Source organism: Rutilus rutilus, assembly GCF_951802725.1.
Source record: "Rutilus rutilus genome assembly, chromosome: 1".
NCBI classification, from domain to species: Eukaryota; Metazoa; Chordata; class Actinopteri; order Cypriniformes; family Leuciscidae; genus Rutilus; species Rutilus rutilus.
The window spans coordinates 59032610-59054203 of NC_140209.1; the positions used below are offsets into that span (position 1 = coordinate 59032610).

At 39.3% G+C, this 21594-nt stretch overlaps 1 protein-coding gene across 1 annotated transcript; it reads right to left on the reverse strand.

The window, feature by feature from the left end:
- Nucleotides 1-803: 803 nt before the first annotated feature.
- On the reverse strand, nucleotides 804-21040 carry ubald2 (UBA-like domain containing 2). The gene is made up of 3 exons (XM_084421105.1): nucleotides 20786-21040; nucleotides 11436-11489; nucleotides 804-3739 (listed from the first exon to the last, which is right to left on the reverse strand). Exons 1-3 carry the CDS (start codon nucleotides 20903-20905, stop codon nucleotides 3383-3385), a joined length of 531 nt encoding a protein of 176 aa, XP_084277231.1. The 5' UTR covers nucleotides 20906-21040; the 3' UTR covers nucleotides 804-3382.
- Between the last annotated feature and the right edge of the window lie 554 nt (nucleotides 21041-21594).

The following is a 21594-nucleotide window of genomic DNA, read 5'->3' on the forward strand; positions in this document are numbered from 1 at the left end:
GAGTTCAGGAGATTGTCTTGACCAGGACCACACCCCTAAATGCATTGAAGCAACTGCCATGTGATTGGTTGATTAGATAATTGCATTAATGAGAAATTGAACAGGTGTTCCTAATAATCCTTTAGGTGAGTGTATATATATATATATATATAAATAACATATACACACACATATATATATGTGTGTGTGTGTGTGTACAGTATATAACAGTCATAAAACAATTTACCCAAGAATGGTTTCATGACAATTTTTTTTTTTTTTTTTTACTATTTTATTCTGTTTGCGCTTAAACTTAACCCTAAATTTTACGAAGAATATGTAAACAGTTTGGAAACCCATTCTTGGTTAAATTGTACCATTGAACATAAACAAGCATAATGAACAGTGAAGATAGTAGAAGTTTTTCTAATTTGTTCTCTGTGTTTAAATTCCATGGTACAATTTTACAGAGGATCTGGAAATAGTTTACAAAACAATTCTTTGTATAACTTGAGCAAATTTTCTGCAGCAAATTATAAAAGAATGGACCTGTGATTGCTATATTCGCCTAATGAAACAAGCTGAGCAAATGTCCCTCTTCAGAGCCCCATTCACTTTAACTGTCTGGAAAAGAGCAGCGTGAACATTCATCAAAACGTCTACTGTGTTGGTAAGGGTTTGGATCGACGTCGGTGAACCATATCATGATACGTCCGGCTTACATCATCACATTGAACTTGCTTGCGTGTGAACTTGTGTAAGCATGTCCTAGTTTCAGTCACGACAAGTCGAGTTACTTTCAAGACAAATAACACAAAACACACTAGTCATTAAATCATTTATTATGACCTTAATATAAACACAATGACCTCCAAAATGGTTTCAGATCATAGCTTTTTTTTTTTTTTGTCAGACATATAAATACAAATCTCAACAAGGGAGAAGAACAGATAGTACAGGAGGGGAATCGATACAAAAGGTTGTTCGCCAATGAATTGGTTTCCTCGATGAAGGGATTGCTCATGACTCGCTCTCTCTCTGTGTGTGTGTGTGTGTGTGTGTGTTGTTTATCACAGTCCAAAACAAAATCGTCCCCAAAGAACTGAATCACCGGCCAGTGGTGTCAATGACATCGCGACGCTCTGAGATCTACGGCAGCCCAACTGTTCAAACCGTCAATGCTTGACTGGAGAGAACGGCATCTGAGACTCGAGTGTTGGCCCTGTTCCTGTGGGATTTGGACAGAGCGACAGCTGAATAAAATGGAGAGCGTTTGGACCTCAAGGCACTCGAGACACTGACACACATCTTCACCCTTCGGAGACCAACATTTTAGGTTTCGTTCTACATGGCAAACAACAGCGAAACCAACTGGAAGAACAAACAATTATCCGTCATATCGATCCACCCATGTTTTCCAAAACCAAGGGTACTTTTCGCATTTCACATGCATTTTCTGGGCCGACATGCAGAGGCTGGTCTATCAGCCCTCGATGATTACATGAAAATTGCCAATGCTAAAGAAGACAAAGCTGTGAGGCGATTCGACGGACCTCGTCTCTCAAAAAAACGAGAAGAACAAATGCATGTAAAATTGTTCGTAAAAACATTCATGCCTAAACTGTCGTGAAAGTTTACCCAATAATGATTTTATACACATTTACAAATTAATTTGGCTTGTGCTTAAAACTAAATCACGATTTATCTGAGAATGTAGCTACAAATAGGCTACTTTGTTCGTGGTTAGTTAGTAAAACCAAATTAGATTTCAACTATTGTTTCAACGGAAATGGATGTAATATATATATGACAATTAAATCGCAAATGGAATTACGAACGTATAGGCCTACACATGATATATATATATATATATCTCTGTGTGTGTGTGTGTGTGTGTGTGTGTGTGTGTGTGTGTAAAGCAAAACAAATTCCTGTGCACATCAATAAATCGAATTAAAAATGATTGCTTTTGAAGATTGCTTTTGTAAATAACTAAAAAAAATAAATAATTCTGGAGCACAAATTTTTCGTTTTTCCATCATCTATAAACGACCGACACAACAGAACAGAACATGTCACGCCTCACAGCCTTGATTTCAGTCTCTTCGTATGAAATGAACGAACGAGGTCGTACTAAACCACAAACTCATACGCCAAAAGTGATCGTCTACGTCGATGAACGAATGAAGGCAAGGTGACGTCATGCGAAACTAAAGAAACGGGCCAATCAGCGTTCGGATCTAGACTCAGCCTTCCCGCGCTATACCTTCAGAAATACCAATAAGTGATGCTAGATCCACTGAGACGAGTCCGATGGGTTTCACACAGCACGTTCAGCAGAGTGAGCGAGGCATTCGAGTCTCTCACACACACACACAGCCGTCGCGAGGTCCGATCAGAGGTAGTGTGTATCCCATGAGCTGGACCTCAAAATGTCACAGCGCTCTTTACATATCAAACAAGAACTATTTTTAGGTTTCTGCGGGGAAAATAAAAAAACAAACACTTTTTTATTTATTTATATATAAAGCTTGAGTCTGTATTTCTCCACCACAGTTTTAGTTTAAACACAAGAATCTGTCCTGATGTACACAATAAAAGTTGGGAACTTATCAAACAAAAACAAAACTAAACATTGCATTTAAAGTCGTCATTAGCGAAACAATAAACCAAACGAAATCAGGGCGTCTTCATCTAAAACAATTCTGACCAGGATTATTGCAAAACTGTTCCTGGTAATTTCCTGTTTTTTTTTATTTGTATTTATTTATTTTTATTATTTAAATCTAGAACAAAGGTTTGTTTTGTATGATTCACAATAACTTCAACTTAGCATCTCCGTTATGTCTGAGGCCTTGTGCGTTTGGAAACAAACAGACGACAGTCATATAACAGCCTCTGTTAGGAACTCAACAGAACAACTACCTCTACAGAAACATCATCATCATCATCCTCCTACATCTTCTTCAGGACAGCACGACCACATGATACGCCCCGTCATCTTTACAGTCCGTCGGCCGCTTTATTGCGAGTGCGTGTCTCCGACACAGAGGAGGAGCGGGAACAAAAGAGCGACGACTGAAGATTCGCTCTCCGGTCTGAATCCGTGGCTCGCCGTTGGGAGAGTTGAACGTCTTTTGGGCGCCTCTTTTCATACCTTCCATAATTTTTTTGTTTTGTTTTTTCCTCATAGTGGTTCTTTCCCAGGATTGGACTAGAAATGAAATCGACGGTAGATAAAAGAAAACACAAAAAAAAAACAAAAAAAAACACGAGATCTCCGAAAGGAAGAGAGATTGTTCATCTTTAGAAAACTGAACGAAAGAGTACCGTGTCTTCCCCCCCCCCCCCACCTCGGCCATCCAAAAGTCTCAGTGAGTGTTTAAACCCCTCTTCGGGAGTCTCATCTCTGGCCGGTCAGGGCTGAAACGACGGGCGTCTGCGGGCCGCTGGCGGGCTGGGACACGGGTGGCCACGTGAGCGGCTGGTGCATGTGGTGGTGGTGGTGGTGGTGGAGTGTGTGGTGTCCGGTGGGAGAGGACGGGGGCAGCCAGACGGGCTGGTTGGGCGGCGAGGAGGCCCAGAAGGAGCCGAAACCCTGTGAGGAGGAGTGTGAGGGGGGCGGAGGAGGAGGGGAACACGCCATGGACACCTGGGCAGAAGAAGCGCCGCTGGACTCGGACGTCCTCAGCTTGGAGAACATGGTGATGGCGTCGGGGAAGTTGGGTGGCGTGGCTGGAGTGTTGCGTGGAGTGCACATCTAAAAACACACACACACACACACACACAATCATCAGATCAGTTTGTGAAGAATCCAGTTTAAAACATGTAGGGTTATTGTAGTTAACTCAAGCTAAAACCATTTAAAAAACAAAACTTTTAGTTATTTGAAATGAAAGAAACTGTGCTAACACGTCACAATAAGGTTTAGTTAATGTATTAAAGTCTCCCTGTGGTGAAAATCTAGTTTTTAAAGTTGTTTATATGTCTATGTGGTGTTTTTAATGTGCTTTAACACAAACCATGTGTAAATTCATAAGTCGACACCATTGCTGAGTGTTTTCTCCTTAAAACTGCAGTGAACCAAAGACAGTCTCAAAAACACGGTTTGAAATCGCTGGTGTTTCTGACGTCACAAACTACCTTGTAACCAATCAGATCAACGTGTGATCGTCAACCAGTGGATCTCTGAGCTGAGTGAGTGAGTGGAGGCGGGGCTCATTTGCATATTCATAGAACCTCGTTTACTAAATGAGGTAAGGGTGTCGAGTTACATCTTTTCAAGAAAAAAAAAAACCACTTAAACCTGTCATTTTGGTGATCAAAAATTTGTTTTAAGCGATAAATTGATTGACTACAGGGGGACTTTAACATTTAATTTATAAGTAAATGTTGAGATTACCTAACTAAGATTAATAAATGCTGTAGTATTGTTCATGTAGTTAACTTATGTTAACTAATGAAGCCTTGTTGTAAAGTTTTACTGAAATAAAGAAACTAACTTATTTTGTTTCCAAAGCAACAAGGCTTAGATGTACTAAATTAACTAAAACTGAAATAAAAAATAAATAAAAAAAATTATAAAAGATATTTAAAAGAAATGAAAAGAAACGACCAAAACACACAACAAAATTACTAAAACTTTAAAATTCTAATTAAAAATATATATACTTTTTTTTTTTTATATATATATTGTAACTTATGACATTTTCATTCAATTAAAACTTTTCTTACATATAAAAATGGCACATGGCGTAACAATCAAATAAAACCATAGTACCATACTGTCAAGATAAGAACTTTACCTGTTTTTTAAACAAATATTATGAATTATAAATTAAATAACAACACTTAGCATTAGGATTTGAACCACATAATCTTTTAAAGCCTGAACTAACCTTGATACCAAAAGGACAATTTATCTAATATTTCAAGAAACTTATTGAACTTCAAACGCAGTCACGGAGGTCCTGTATGACATCATTTCCTGTTTTATGTTTTTTAACTCATGCTGGGTCGCACCACATGACTTTGATTTGGTGGATGAACATCTTTTAGAATATTAATAAGCAGTTTTGTTTAAATATGACAAGGATTACGTTTTTTTACCCTTAATAAAATGTGTATAATTTCTAAGGAATAATCATAAAGGATTATACTAAACGTATGCATGCATACACATACATTATACACATTCATATATACGGGTCATTGACGAATAAGGTTTTTAAAAGTGTAAAAAAATAGAATGGAGATATAACTATATTTGAAACCATTTTTTTTGTTTACAATAAGATTTTGTGGAGAAAAGGGGAAATGTAAAAAAAAAAAGAGCCTTATCTGCTTTATATTTGTATTATTGTAGTTCCTTTAGTTATTAAAACCAATATTATTCCATTTAAATATTTACTATATCGGTTTTACCGAATGACCTTTTGACACTTCAAAATCTTTAAAATACCTTTATATGTAGTAAAATATAATTAAAACCTTTTGGATTAAGTAAGAGAGATCAAGTTGTACTACCTTACATACTTTGGATGTTATATATTTGTTTTTTTATTATTATTATTAAGGCCTTTGGACAAAAAAAATGACCCGTCACGTCACTGACCCATACATTTATTTTTATTTTTAAGATATATATTAAAAATTTAAATTAAAATACACATATACATGAATTTTAATACAGAAATTAAAACCTCATCATTGAAAAGGTGATTTTAAGATCATTTAAGTGAAAGTACATATGAATTGCATTTATTTATTTTGAATAAAATTAACAAATAGGACAAAAAAAATTTAAATAAAATATATTAAGGGCAGAATTTTCTCCTGTACATCTAAGACTTAAGACCATTCGTAAATAACTTATGATTGGCTAACCTTTGTGTAATGAAAACTCATTTTCTCCAGTGGCCTGGAAAAGGAGGTTAGTGTTGCGTTATAATACGTGAACGACATGACGCTACAAGCCGCTAATGTCCGACGTGAAGTTTGCAGTCATTTACATCACACACAGATGCGCATGTCAGATACTGATGAGGCTTTACGGGACCCTTAAACAAAAGTATATGCTCAGTAAGCAGGGTCAGATGCTCAAACTCCACAACATTGTGCTGAGCATCAGTCCCATGGTTCCCATAAAGCCCGAGTTTATGTTTGCACTGGTGCTCTTATGTCTCTCGGCTGTTATGAAGGAAAGTAGGCCACGTATAATTGACAGCAGTTTGAGCTCCTGATAACTGCTCCTTTAATACACACACACACACTGAGATCAGCTGACTGATACAAGAGGAGGAAGGGTTTGTCAGTTTATGGAGTTTAATTTAGGCTGAGAGCTATGATGAGGGTCAAAGGGACGAAAACACATCAGTCTGTTAAGTAGGTCATCATCAGTGTGGGTGTAAACACTGAAAGGTCAACACATCTTCTTCACCCTCCTCAGTGTTTACATCAACACTGACTGGAAAACTACACCACACTCCTCTAACAGATCTTACATTCTGTATATGTGACCCTGGACCACAAAACCAGTCACAAGTCGCACGGGTATATTTGCGGCAATAGCCAACGATACATTGTATGGGTCAAAATTATCGAAGTTAAGACGGCCGACATAAAACAAAACACTATTTGAGCTGACGAACAGCGCATACGTTCACGGGCTCGAACTGCGGAGGATGGAGTGTTTTGCTATGAGACTCCCTCTTCAAGGACAGTCATAACAGTGTGTGCCGGGCCCAGCGTAAACATGACCTACAGACAGCATGTCCAAGGACCTGTTTGAGACCAGAGGGACTCTCTATAGGACTCGGCAAAAAAAAAAAAAAAAAAAAAAAAACTACTTTATCATTACCGCAAATTGTAAAAAAAAGAAAACTGTGTACTTCGGATAAAAACAAATGTATAGGCTATTTTTTTTTTTTTCTTTTGTTTTGAGAACAAAACGGAAGTGACATCTGTGGCCCTCAGGAAATGTGTCCCGTGTGTTTATAAATGTCTTTGTGTTGACTGACTGTATCATACAGACACACTCAGTAACAGCACATACACACACAAATGCTTCTGATCCAATCAGATCCTGCTCTTGGCTTTGCTCCGCCCCTTTGCCCATATATGGTCCCCAGCTGCATGATGTAATGGCTGCTCTCGAAATAAAAACAAACACAGCTACGCTTCCTGCCTCTGCTTTCCTCAAACACGCTCTCTTCACATACAGCCAGATTAAAAGAGGGAGAGGAGAACACATCCAGGCACGCACATGTCGAGGGCGGAGGCCGACGCTGATCTGACTGCAGGAATCGTATCGCGGCATGTCCACGGGGACTGGTTCTGTGAGAAGAGAAACTGATTGCGTAACCCTCGGCGGACTGAAGAACTGGGGATGCACGTCTGTTTTAGTTCGAGAGGAAATGGCTCGGCTCATGTTTCAGCCGTCTCAGTGATGAGGTTTAAAAACAGCTGCGTGTGTGTGTGTGTGTGCACAGACACACAAATCACTTCATCAAGCCCCAGACCACATGACTGAGGCTGAGATCTAGGTTTAGTCCAGCACATCTTCATATCAGTGTTTGATAAGACTACATATATCACATATATCATGATTTTTCCCTGCACATCTTTTAATTTTAAATCATGTCTCATAATCTTTCATTAAAGGAGAACTCCGGTCAATTTTAACATTGAGCTAATTTTTTTGTACATTTGGAGTGCTGTCAGTACAGAGAACAACGACAAAAATCGGTGTTGCCTACACCGTGTTATCCTCTTTTTAAAATTTGCACCCTGTTGACTTAAATGGGGCAAGTTTTAAACCTGCTTTAGCCTCTTAACATCCTTGATGTGTCATTACAAGTGCACAGGTCATGTGAGTGATTCCTTCTGAGTGAACGCGGGTGAATCTGACTGCAGTAGATGTGAAAGATATATATAAAAAATGATGTTTATTCAGCCAGCGCACATACCTGTATTTACATCCTGTTTTCGGTCGAAGTCCACAGTAGTCGATTGTCGAGTTCACGCGCGTGATCATAGGTACTAAACCTATGCGCGTGAACTCGACAATCGATTACTGTGGACTTCGACCGAAAACAGGATGTAAATAAACAATTTTTTATATATTTCTTTCACATCTACTGCAGTCAGATTCACCCGCGTTCACTCAGAAGGAATCACTCACATGACCTGTGCACTTGTAATGACACATCAAGGATGTTAAGAGGCTAAAAGCAGGTTTAAAACTTGCCCCATTGAAGTCAACAGGGTGCAAATTTTAAAACGAGGATAACACGGTGTAGGCAACACCGATTTTTGTCGTTGTTCTCTGTACTGACAGCACTCCAAATGTACAAAAAAAATGAGCTCAATGTTAAAATTGACCGGAGTTCTCCTTTAAAATGACTTCCCTCTCCCTCTTGCAGCTCTTCTCCTCTCTGATGATGCGTTTACTGGTGTGAGGGCGGAGCAACCTATCACTCACACGAGATCAGCCAATAGCAAACCACAACCATCCAATCAAATCCCCATGGACAAAATCAAGCCCCGCCCTACATCTGTTCTTGTTCCAGAAGCGTTTCACTCGGGTATACAGTCACTATAGAGAAGAAAAGACTATCGCAACTTCTGTTTCATGCCGGTTTCAAAGGCTCTGATACTTCTTAAATGCCGTTGACTACTCTGTAGTCTATAGACTAGTCTAGTCTTCCCTGATATTTTTTCTACTAAAAAGAGGATGAAATGACACTTTATGAAAAGCTTTAGCATGCTGTGCTTTAGCTAAATGCTAAAAGTTTAGTTTAGTTCCTTTATTGTCCATACGTGGAAATTAGTCTTTGGCTTCACTGTACACCACACATTTACAATAAAAGTCTTACAATAACTGTTAAAAATTGATGAGCACAGTTTATAAATCACAAGGCTTAAAATTGCGACCATTTTTGTCACATATGCTCCCGAAATTTAGTCTGTGCGACCTCGAAATTTATTTGGGAGCATTTGTGCCAGCGCAAATAATTCTTGTGGTGCGACCTGTTTTTATAAGTCGACCGGCCATATAATATATTTTCATATTATATTTATATATTTTCACATGACAGATTTCGAGTTTGTAAGCTTTCAAACGATACCTAATTTATGATGATTACTAAAATATGTGAAAAAAAAAAAAAGGGCGCCAAGGGTTAATTAAGCCTGTTTTTCTTAAAATTCTGTTCCTGAAAATCATAGTGATCAGGGGTCTCATTTATAAAACTGTGCGTAGGAACCTTACTAAAAGTGTACGTGCGCCCGAAAGCCAAAAATGGCGTACGCAAAAAAATATGCAGACTTATAAAACCGTTCGTACGCCAGAACCTGCGCAGAATTCACTTTATAAATCCCAGTCAGCGGAAGATTGTGCGTACATGCGTCTCCACCCCAAAATAACCATATATGGAGCTTACAACGCCTAGTTTTACTATGCAGATCCTCATCTGCATATGATTATTCATCCACGTGATAACGTTTAACGGTACAAGACACATTACATTAATAAAAATCATGTAGTTGCCTATCCTTGCCTTGTTTTTGAATACATACATCAAATAGTGTAGAATACATTTCAGAGAAAGTTTTTCTCAATCTTTTCCACTGGCCGAATTGTATTTTTAATTGATTTATATTTTTAATGGAAACAGATAGGCCTTGGACATTATTTGCACAAAACTATTTTCTCAGACAGTCTGGTATTATCATAAGCAATTATCTCTGTGGTTAAAACATTAAAGCACGCCACAGGAAAAGTGTTCAAAAACAATCACATCCACAACAAATATTTCTATTGATTTAATTTGAATATAAAAAATGTTGTAACTTCTCAGTAATGATTTCATGTTTAAATGTTTAACTCCATTAATTTGAATGGCATATTTAATCTAAATGTTTATATCAGAAGTAAAACATAGTTGAAATCATTATTTTATTTATTTAAACTGTTATTGCGTCAGTTTCACTAAACGGCCCAACATTTAAGCGCGGACATTTAAGAAGGGATGGATATTTGCTTCAAGTGACAGGCTTGGTGAGTGAAATTATATTTGTATAATCTTTCTGTATATGTTTAATTCTCTTTAGATTTTCTGTCTAAAAGTGACCAAAAAGACACTTAACTCCAGCTCACCATCGGTGTCGCCAAACTGCTCCATCTCCAAAACGTTCGTACGCATGGGTCAGAGTTTGCGTGCAGGTGCGCAAATTTTCCCGTCAAGTTTGTTTTTATAAATCACAACTGATGCGTCGGAAGTGGCGTACACACATTTTCATCCCCGTTTTGTGCGTACGCCACGTTTATAAATGAGACCCCTGGTGACCCCCGGAAAAAATAAAAATCGATTTGGAAAGGGCTTGAAACCAGCTTTCATATGGTACTGTAACATTCATATGTAATAGGTAAAATTTCATTATGTGATGGTTTTCCCAGATTGCATCACATATAGGACAGTTTTCGCTCCAAAGACTCATTTTACTTTTATTTTATTTTGGCCGATCTTGGTTCTGGACTTGCACACAAACTGCATTGCAATCAGTGAAAATATTACAAAATCCCTATTCGGATGGGACTAGTTTTCCAGGTGGCAGTTAGAGAAACTCGTGTTTCACAGACACACTTTGCGATTTTAATCCCGTCCGTCGGAATCTGCCAAGTCCGTGTTTTTCCTCACACAACCTCTGTGAAAATTCCAGGGCAAATTACCTACTGTTTTTCAGCGAACTCAAGGTCCTCTGAGAAATCGAATCCTGTCCGAATACGAATGTCTGTAATTGCTGATATTGTATTATCCATGTGTTTTTTGACCCACTTGAGCTACCGTCTGCGCACCAATCTTCGGCATGTTTTTATTTAGTTTCGATATGGACGGTATCCGACAAAAAAATAACATATCAAATGAATAGATAGAGCAAAAATCACGAAAACTTACCGATTTTAATATCAGTGTCAGGTAAGAGTAAGATACTTGTCTAGATTTCTCTGCTCTTTTCTTTATTACAAACAGCCGCTGCAATAAACTTGTGGTTTTTTATCAACTAAAATAATAAGTTAAAAGACATATACATGACCTTCTGTAACGCCCACGTCTAGAAAACACACACTCCCACTTCAATAGTACACATGGAGATGTTCATCCCGTCCGAATCAGTGCATAAAATCACAGATGTCGAGTGATAAGAATTGTAACTCAAATGTTGTTTCAAAAACTAGTCGTGTGAAAAACAATTCACAACATTGTCCACGAAGCCCAGACTAGTGTATTTCAGGCTCTTTAATAATATCCGTGGCCTTCAGGAAGTTCAGCCCCTCATTATTCTCTCAGATGCTATGTTGAGAACGGGGCCGTCTGATGACAATGACAGGATGTTGAACACGGCATTGCTTTGCTTTTTTTCTTCCCTTCTCTCTCCATGCTAAACACACTTACCATCTGGTGATGACTGGGGATGTTGGACTCCTGGAAAAACGAGCTCAAAGCCGTCTGTGGAAAGAGAGAGAGAGAAAGAGATGGGGATGAGACGGAGGAAGCTGTGTTACAACATGAATGGGCAGAGGAACTGGTTTGGAAACGTCGCTCTCTCCTCCCTCCTCCCTGCCACGGGTCAGTCGGTTCAAGCACTCGGCGATCTAAAAGAGGGTTTCTAAATCGGCACACGCAATCTGTGCAGGATTCTAGCAACTGATACACTATACGGACTCAGAGCTCCAGAAAAATGTCAGATTGAAAAATACACAAACACCTGGGCAAACCAGTTGTGCTCCCCAAGACAAGCATCACTACTTCCACCAGTGTTATGTAACCAGATTACCTTTTTTCAAGCAACTAACTAGCAAAGTGTTGCATTACGGTTAAATTTACAACAAAATATCTGAGTTACTTTTTCAAATAACTCATTTATTTCACTTATGTTTGGGACATGGCATTTTGTTTTTGTAACCAAGCTCTCAAATTATATAAAAATTGGGATTTAGATTTATCGGCCAATATATCGGTTATCGGCTTTCAAATATAAAGAATCATCGGTTAGCGGCCAAAATTTTAATAATCGGTGCATCCACAATTGTAAGGCATTACTTTTAAAAGCTTTTTGAGGAGATTTGAGTCTTGTGGATGATAAACTGAGCAAAAAAAAACACAGACTTGCAGTGAAGGAGAGAGCCGGGACATTTGTAGCTCTTATGACTCTAATGCTGCGTTCATACTGAATGCAAATTTAGCGCGGCGCGATGGATGCAATTTCGACTCGTTTGCACGAAAGAGGTGAATTGAGCGTCTGGTGCGATATGCACGTTACGCGCAAGTGATTTTATTTGGTGCTTTTTGTGCATTCACGCGTTTGAAGCAAATCCGCGTCTAACGCCTGAAGTGAAAAATCTGAACTTTGGCGTCTGTTCGCACCGTGTTAACCAATCAGGAGCCTCCTTGCTGCTGTCACGTGGTTAAGTGACGTGATAAACGGAGGCATCCTCAAGAGGATCCTCGCTCTGACACGGGACAACAGGTCATCAAATTGGGTGCGGGACAGGCGGAAGCACCGCTGAAAGCGGCCGTCATCCAGGCGCAGCTCCTGCAGAAAGTGGTGAAACTCGCCAAACTGGGTACGCCTCCGGAGGGTCTGGTGGACCCAAGTACGGCGACGATGACCCCTCCGCCGCTGTTCTGCTCTCCAGAGCAAATACAGAGCGGTGATTCTCTCGATGAATGCTCCATCAACATCAGCCATCTTGCAAACAGACAACCGCCTAGACCTGCCCCTCCCACAAGAAGTGAATTTCGCCTCGAACGCGCGTCTATTTCGCTTCAAACGCTCGCTTTGGCGTTTGGCGAGTGGATTCAAAACGTTCAAGCGTGTAGAAGCAAATTTTACGCTCAATTCGCGTCCGGTGTGAACGCGGCATAAAAATGTAATTTAAAACAAGCAATTTCCCTTGAATACATGTGAGTGTACACATCTTCATCAATAATTTAAAAAATATATATATATTTTTAAGATAACATTTTTTTAACAAATATCATTATTCATTCATTCATAAATATCATTACATTACTGTGGGAGTTCCACCACATGACACTCTACCTGAACTAATCTTGACTCAATCATCTGATATTTTATACTTTATAATCATACTCATGACATCATTTCATGTTTAATGTTTTTATTTGATTTTTTTAGCAAGTTTGTATTATGCCAAAGTACAATCAAAGGTTTTCTTTTCTAGATTTCTCTCATCTTTTTATGAACCCTCTTCCTTCGTTATACCAGGAAAGTTGACTTTTTGTATTAGTCACTGGATACATACAATCTATTTTGAATAAATGATTCATTGGAGCATCGTGTCAAGCCAAGAGTATCGTATCAATGTTTTCCGAATAGGATTGGCTGATGATTCACGTATTCAGAGCATCTCTGAACTCAACGTATGGCCTTTAAATGGTCATGGTTTCAAAATATTGCCCAACACACGAGTGTCTGGCCTCCCGTCCCTCAACCCCTCGTCTGGGAACACTTCCCTCACACTGAGCGCCCTCTTCTCATCCCCCGCCCGGCCCCTTCCCCCTCTCCAGTCTCTCTCCTGTTCTCTAGTTTTGTTTAACAACAGCCACGGCTAGTGCAGGAATGTCTGCGGCTTGACGTGACACACATATCAAGATGAACTCGCCAATCCGCCATTGTTTCCGCTGCTACAGAACCACACGGTTCTTTGTCATCAAATCTTCTCCGTCCCTCCCCCAAACGCCATCATGTGTACAGAGATTGTTCTCATTTAAGTGCGGGACGATTGCTCATTTCCGACTGCACACACACGGTTATGGCTCTAAACAATGAACGCTTGTAACACAGAGCATCTGTATTGTATTAACACTGGCACTAACTGCTAAAAGAGGGTTCCTCAATGTACAAACTCGACATCCAATGAGTCGAACCCTGTTTGTTGAGATTATTTTGGATTATTCATGCACTATATGATGCATATTTGCGCACAAAAATGCTAAAACCTTACAAAAAAAAAAAAAAAAATTCAGTCAGCTGTAATCTAATTGGCTTGGAGTTCTGGGAATTAGGTTTTTATTGGTCTTAAAATTCCAGGCTGTTACAATGAGCTTCCCAACGTAAACCCTAGAGACCAAATCTTTGAAAGTAGGGATGCACCGATATGAAAAATTTGTCCGATACCGATAACTCTTTATATTTGAAAGCCGATAACCAATATATTGGCCGATAAATCTAATCCAATGTTTTTTTTGAAAGCCTGATTACAAAAACAAAAGTCTCACCATTAAAAGCAATGTCCCAAACACACAGTTATAATGTTCTCATTATAATGTTATGTAGCCTATATGACAGACTTGCGCTGCACATGTTGAACTGAACTGGATTTTCCTTTTTTTAAGTGATTTCAATCATATTTCAAGCAGTTCAAAAACATCACGGCGAACAGTTTGATCTGAAGTGTCTCAGCTGAAGGAAATGATCTATTATTTATCGGCTTTAATATATCGACCAAATTTTCTTATCGGGACGATAACATTTAAAATGAACATATATCGGCCGATACCAATATGGTGGCCGATATATACTTTGTGCATCCCTATTTGAAACACATTCTGATATCAAGCTAATTCTTCGCACATTACACCTGATTTCAGATTGTATAATGTCGATAAATATCACAATGCTCCAGCCAAACAGCCAATATATTCGTTATCGGCTTTCAAATATAAAGAGTTATCATATCGGCCAAATTTTTCATGTCGGTGCATCCCTATTTTCAGTTCTTGATGAGAATAATGCAATGTGAATCAGGCTGAAAGGTCTGGATTCATGAAACCTGTACTGCAACCAATGCCGACCAATGACAACAGACACGTTTGTCTGGTTTTGTCGGATCAGTGCGTTACCCCTGTCGCCGTTGGTCAGCGATTGGTTTCCCCTATTGAACATGTTGAATCGGCACTTGTTGGGTTGTGGAATGTCGTGAAAGTGGATGTACTGTAAACTGGTGATTGCCGGCATTGGTTGAAATCTGTTGTAGTATGAATTGGCCTTTAGACGGCCAAAAATGCTGTTTGGCTAGGTAGCAAAAAGAATTTAGTTTACACAAACTAATCAAGAACTTTGTTGATTACAGATTAAAGGTGCAGTCACACTGTTGTTTGGCGAATTTCAAACTTCACGCGTAATTGGACAAATTAAGTTGTGGAACAAGACAAGTTGTGGAATTGTCAAGTTCACATAACTTAATTTTTTTATTTAGCCTACTTAAAGTCCCCCTGTAGTCAATCATTTTATCCCTTAAAACTCATCTATGATCATCAAAATGACATATTTAAAAGTTTTTTCCTTGAAAATGTCTTCATGTCTTAAAATAGCTTGAATGTAACTTTGCCTCATTTAGTGAATGCGGTTCTATGAAAATGCAAATGAGCCCCGCCTCCACTCACACACACCAGCTCAGATATCCACTCGTTGACGATCACACGTTGACCTGATTGGTTACAAGGTAGTTTGTGACGTCAGAAACACCAGCGATTTCGAACCGTGTTTTTGAGACTGTCTGACTGCAGTTTTAAGGAGAAAATACTCAGCAATGGTGTCGACTTATGAATTTGCACATGGTTTGTGTTAAAGCACATTAAAAACACCACATAGACATATAATCAACATTAAAAACTTGATTTTTTTTTCCACAGGGGGACTTTTAGGCATTTTAGGAATTCTAAGGCAACGAGTTTGCCATCTTGAACCTGATGCAATGTGAAATGTGAAATTCCAGGCCACAACAAATTTTTGACTTCGATAAATATCACTGCATAAAGTAACTGTAAATGCGAGTACACCTTAAGCCTGCAGTCAGTGACGGCATCAATTTGGTTGCATTGTCATTTTCTATGTACAATTTCTTAACATTTCTGTTATTCATGCTAGCAGGACCAATGTGTAGTTGTTTAGCCGTTGTCTTCATTTACCGATTCATGAATCCGCAATAAACTAATTTAAATTCGGTTCTCAGCTTGTTTTTGACGTGTAGCCTAGATAAAGAAAGCATTCAGGTAGCCTACAAAAGTATTATAATGTAAATTACAATCACGATTACAATATCAAGGGAAACGATTGACAATTACGCTTACTGTCAGTTTCTAGTCGGTTTGGAGAGTCGTGTCCAGCCTCGACTGATTTCTGCCGTTACGGTGGAAATAAGCGGGTACAGAACATGCCCACAGAGAGCCATCTAACCAACACAACACAATAAACCAGGTCACTTATGTGCAGAAAGGGACGGCGAATCGACACACAAGCTGCTGGAGCGAGTCAAACTCATTATGCTGTCAAGTGGACACTGCTCTGGGAAATAGGAATATCAACAAACACTCGAAAATGTCAGTGAATCTGTTTTCACACTTGGTTTGATGGCTTGGCCCCGGCATACCTTTGATTTGAACCTTTCCAGAAGGTCTCTTTCCACATTGTAGTGTTTGTTTCTGAACTGTGATGACAGTACGAGCGTCAGATGTTTACCACTGTCACCAGGTTACGGCAACAGCTTCTCCGGGTTCATCATTCATCCTCTGGCTTTACCAACACAACAGCACTGCACTTGCGTCCGCCACAGATGCAAGAGGCGCAGGCCGGTAATAGATTTCTGGAATAAGAGCTTTCCAGGAAAAACTAGGCGTGTTCGGGGTGTAACAACATATCGTGTCACAATATATCGCAATACAAACATGCAACAATATGTTTAGTGGATAGTTCACCCAAAATAAATATTACTGTGTGTGGAAGTAAGGTTTTAGTGTCAGCACTACAAACTATATGTTGAATATAATGTATAATAATACAACTGGGGAATATTTATGGGTCCTGATAATGCCAAATGTCTGATGTTACCAGTAAAAAGTGGCCTACATTATTTTAAATATCTAGTCAGTGAAAGAGTGCAAGCATATTCGTCTAAAATAATTATGTTTTCAGTTTCAGAATCATGCATATTTTTATGCTGGTGTCTCTATTGTCCTGTGCATTGGGTTTCCAGCACCAAGTCCAAGCCTATTCATTTACACTCCAATGTAAAACCAAATTGAGCATTTTAATAAAATGTTTGTTAACATTTTATCATATGTCTTGGAGTATCGCAATAATATCGTATCGTGAGTTCAGTATCGTGATATGTATCGAATCGTGACACGAGGGTGTCGTTACACCCCTACTTTACGTTGATATTCAAAGCTTCCCGAGACTAAAACACATACTTCCCCAGCGTGTAAGCGTTTAGCTGCTGATGTTATCACAGAAGGTTAAGAGTAGTGCTTTCTGACTCCTTCATCTGTCACCAAACCTATACGTCGTATAAGAGCCGTAGAGATCCAAAGGGGACACATGTCCTAGACATGCACTTGGTACAATCAATCAAACCACTACTACACAACACCAGAGAGAGAGAGAGAGAGACCCTGTTAGACCACCTGTTCAACTCAGAAGCAGATACATTCGAGAAACCATCTGGACGTGGCCGATACTTCAGGATCAAATGGAGAACGTCAGTGCTGAGAATGTAAACACAAGCGTGTCTGTTAGTGAAGGTGTGGTTGACTTCCTTTCTTTCGCCATCAAAAAAAAAAAAAACAGACCAGTAAAAGTTAACAAACACTAACCACAGAATATGAGGAAAGAGTTATGACAACACCAGTATGCCCTGATAAACAAGTGCCGTACACCACGTATACTACGAACACAGCTTGCAAAGATTTAAGGCCCGTTCACACCAAGAGCACTGACTATTCAGACACCTTGGCTTCAACATTTCTCACATTATCACAGTTTAGTCGCTATAGTTTAGAAAATGGTAATAAAATATGACAAGAACTCAGAGTGATCAAATCAGTTGATATTTCGCTGGTTTTGGCCCTCCTTCTCACAGATGAATTCGGATGAATAGCTGTCAGCTGTTAAATTTAACTACACAATTAGTCCAGTCATTTTATGAAAAAAGGTGGGCCAAATGGCAACAGAAGCAAACTCAACTGATTGTGTATCCTCAATATGTCCTGAGTAAGGGGAAAAAAAGCACAGAAGAATCCCATTAGGGGAAAGTTTAGAAAAACACCCACATATACCCCATTCATTCTTTCATCACGTGAATAGGGTAAAAAATGAAAATAAAATTGGGACTGTTTCTGGGGGTTCACTTTTTATTTTGGCTACCTTTTGTCTTCTGCATTCCCCTTACCCTTGTCTCCTGTTCTTCCCTCAGACTCGTCCCCCAGACCCAGACCCAAACCCAAACCCCATCTCTGCAATAATAATTAATAAAGGCTAGTTTCTAAAGTACTTCTTCCTGCCTCTATGTATTAATGCTCATGGGTAGCCTAAATGAGTTCCATTCAGACCTTAACATTAAGTATTTTACGGTTATTTGTCAACAAGACATTTTCACCTGGCTATACCCAATGTTCAGATCTGTTGTGGTATTTATGTAAATTAGCACATACGTAATTAGATTATGCACCGTTTGCCCATGTTAACAAACAATTAAAAAAAACTTGTAATACATTTTTTGTTCGTCTTGATGCAAGTAATCAACTCAGTAATTTTCACGGTGATATCTAAAGGTTAAATTTTGTACCCTATTCACGTGATCAAAGAATGAATAGGCGACAGGCGTGTGAATGGGGTATATTTGGGTCTTTTTCTAAACTTCCCCCTAATGGGATTCTTTGGGGCTTTTTTTCCCCTTACTCAGGACATATTGAGGATACAAAATCAGTTGAGTTTGCTTCTGTTGCAATTTGTCCTAGGTAGACCCCCATTTTGGCTTAAAATGACTGGACTACAATACCAATTTAGGTCAACCAATCACCAAGCAATGCTTAATTTTGTCCAGTCTGTGGTGTAAAAATGTCGCATTAGCAATTAAAGAAAAAACATGGTCAGGTCAAAGTGTCTGAATAATTTTGGGTCCCAAATTTGTATAAATTTTACTGGTAGTCCAGTGTATTAAGAATTTTTAGGTAAAATGTGTCACAGTTTACTTTATTTTGCTATCCTCGCTTACATAAATGAACTATAGTGTCCAGCATCCACTAGTAAAAAACTATAAAAATGATATCTGGTGTCTGAATAATTTTAGCTTTGACTAAGTTGCAGTTTAGGCTGAATCTGAAAAACTCCCTGCTATGAAAAAAATGCATGTGAAAAGAGTTTTTTTTTTTTTTCCTTCTTCTGCCTCCTTATTTGTTTAGTCTACCAAAAGAAACTATATTTTTTTTATGATAGTATAAGTTTAGATTGGCAAAATAACTGGACGCCACTTCCTAAATTACATTTCCATGTAATAAGGTCATGTGATAACAGCATGGCATACTAGTTATTATACCGTTATCAATAAAAGCGGTTTCAGACACTATTCTTTGTAAAAAACAGGCAGCATTCGAGTCCAAACACGGCAGAGTAAACTTTACCCTACTTACTAGGGTTGAGCTAAAGGGAACTGACTTGCTCATTGGCTTACTACACGTATGTGCACTTTATAAACAATGCACACATTAACTAGTCAAACCAGTGTGTGTGTGTCCTAACAAAAGCCACAACAGGAACAAAACACACACACACGTGAGAGGATGTGAATGATTAAAGTGTGCTTGGGTTCATTTGGCTGAATTTTCACCAGGGAATGTAAATAAAAAACGGTCTATCTCTCTCTTTCTTTCTCTCTCTCTGTGAGTGTGTTGCAACACTGCTGATGAGATCGTCTCTGAGGCATGTCCGTTTGTGGCAAACACTTCTTCCTTACAGGAAACACTCAAAACAACCACACAACACTTCTAATGTGAGCTGCCGTAAAACTGGAAAACACTTCTTCATAAACCATCATAACAAATAGAAATTGACAAGAAATGCAACACTAAAAGCTGCATGTACTATTTCTGTACTGTTCTTCTGTCACGGTTGTTTGGCAGTATTTTGTCTGTTACACTTATCTTTGGTGTAAACATCTCTTTGGGTGATTTTGTGCTCACATATTTTCAGTAAATGTATGATGGTTATGTCTAGTCATACCCATCCATCTCTCTATCCATGTGTACCAAGGTCATGGGTTCGATTCCCAAATGAATGGATGCATGGACTAAGAAAATATTCACTGAATTCAGTGTTGCTTTGGATAATAGCATCTGGCAAATGAATAAATGTACCTAATCTTTTCATCCATCTACCCATCCAAGTTTCCATTCATCTATTTACCGTCTATCTCTGTATCAATCCACCTCTTCATCAATACATCCATTTAATGTCACATGTTTGAATGAGTCTTCAAACCAGTAAATTTCAACACTGCTTCCTCTCTGACCACCTTCGCCTTAATTTACATAACTGTAAAACACACACACACACACACACACACACACACACACACACACACTTCCACCCGTGTTAAACAGACAGATTATCTCAGTGAGCTGCTCGTGGCTTTATAGTGGATTCAAACACAAAGCTGCTCTGCCTCAGACTGGCTAACAGGCTAACAGCAGACTAGCCCTTAGAAAGCCGAACACATTACCGAGATAGTCAACACGAAACGCTTTACTCATTGTTTACATGCAAACAAATGCGACGTGGCTTTACATAACGCGGTGAATGCATCCGGCGCGATGAAGAGGCGCTTTGAACGAGCACACATACAGAAGCATCTCCGTCCACCTCTAGTGATCTGCGGTTTACAAGGCTAGTATACAGTATATGGTGAATATAGTGTTGGTAAGGATGATTGATCGACGGTTACCTCGAACTGCCAGTGCGCCGCTTGCAGAAGCTGCTTCGCCTGATCCGCCGCGCAGCCCGCGGTCAAAACAAACTGGTTAATCATCACTTGATGTCTCAGTTCGTCCATATTCACCGACATTCGCTCCTCCGCGACTCCCGTGAACGGAAATCCCCGTGCGATGTGTGTGTGTTCGTTGAAAGCGAGGCCCTTGCTTGCTTCACACTCTCTCCGTCCTCGCTCTCCTTTCCAGTAACAACAAATATTTTCATGTCATCATCACCACTAACAACAAACCCGAGCGCGGCCTCCGATTGGCTTACAGAGCCAAAACAGCGAGTACACACGGGCGTCCCATTGGTCAATCGACAAATTACCTATCGGCTCAAGTGACGTAATTTAAAGCAACGCGTCGCGCGTGGTTGGACGCTAGCGATCGGTATGAGCGCTCTCATTGGTCAGAATAGCAGGAAGGCATTGCGAATACTTTCTGTTTACACTGCTTTCACTGGACACACACACACACACACGCGTATACTGTGCACTGCAGTTCATTGGGCTAGTAAAGTCTAGTAAAGTAAAGTTATTTTTAATGGTATATTGCAGTTTATTATAAATTATTCATGTGCCTGGTAATCTGTAATCAAAATAACCTCCCCTGCCTCTTTGCAGCTCATCTCATCTCTTCTCAGATGACGTGTTTACTGGCATGGGGGCGGGGCAACCTGTCACTCACATGAGATCTACCAATAGTAAACCACAACCATCCAATCAAATCCAAATGGACAAAATCAAGCTCCACCCTACTTTTTTTTGTCTTCCATTTCAAT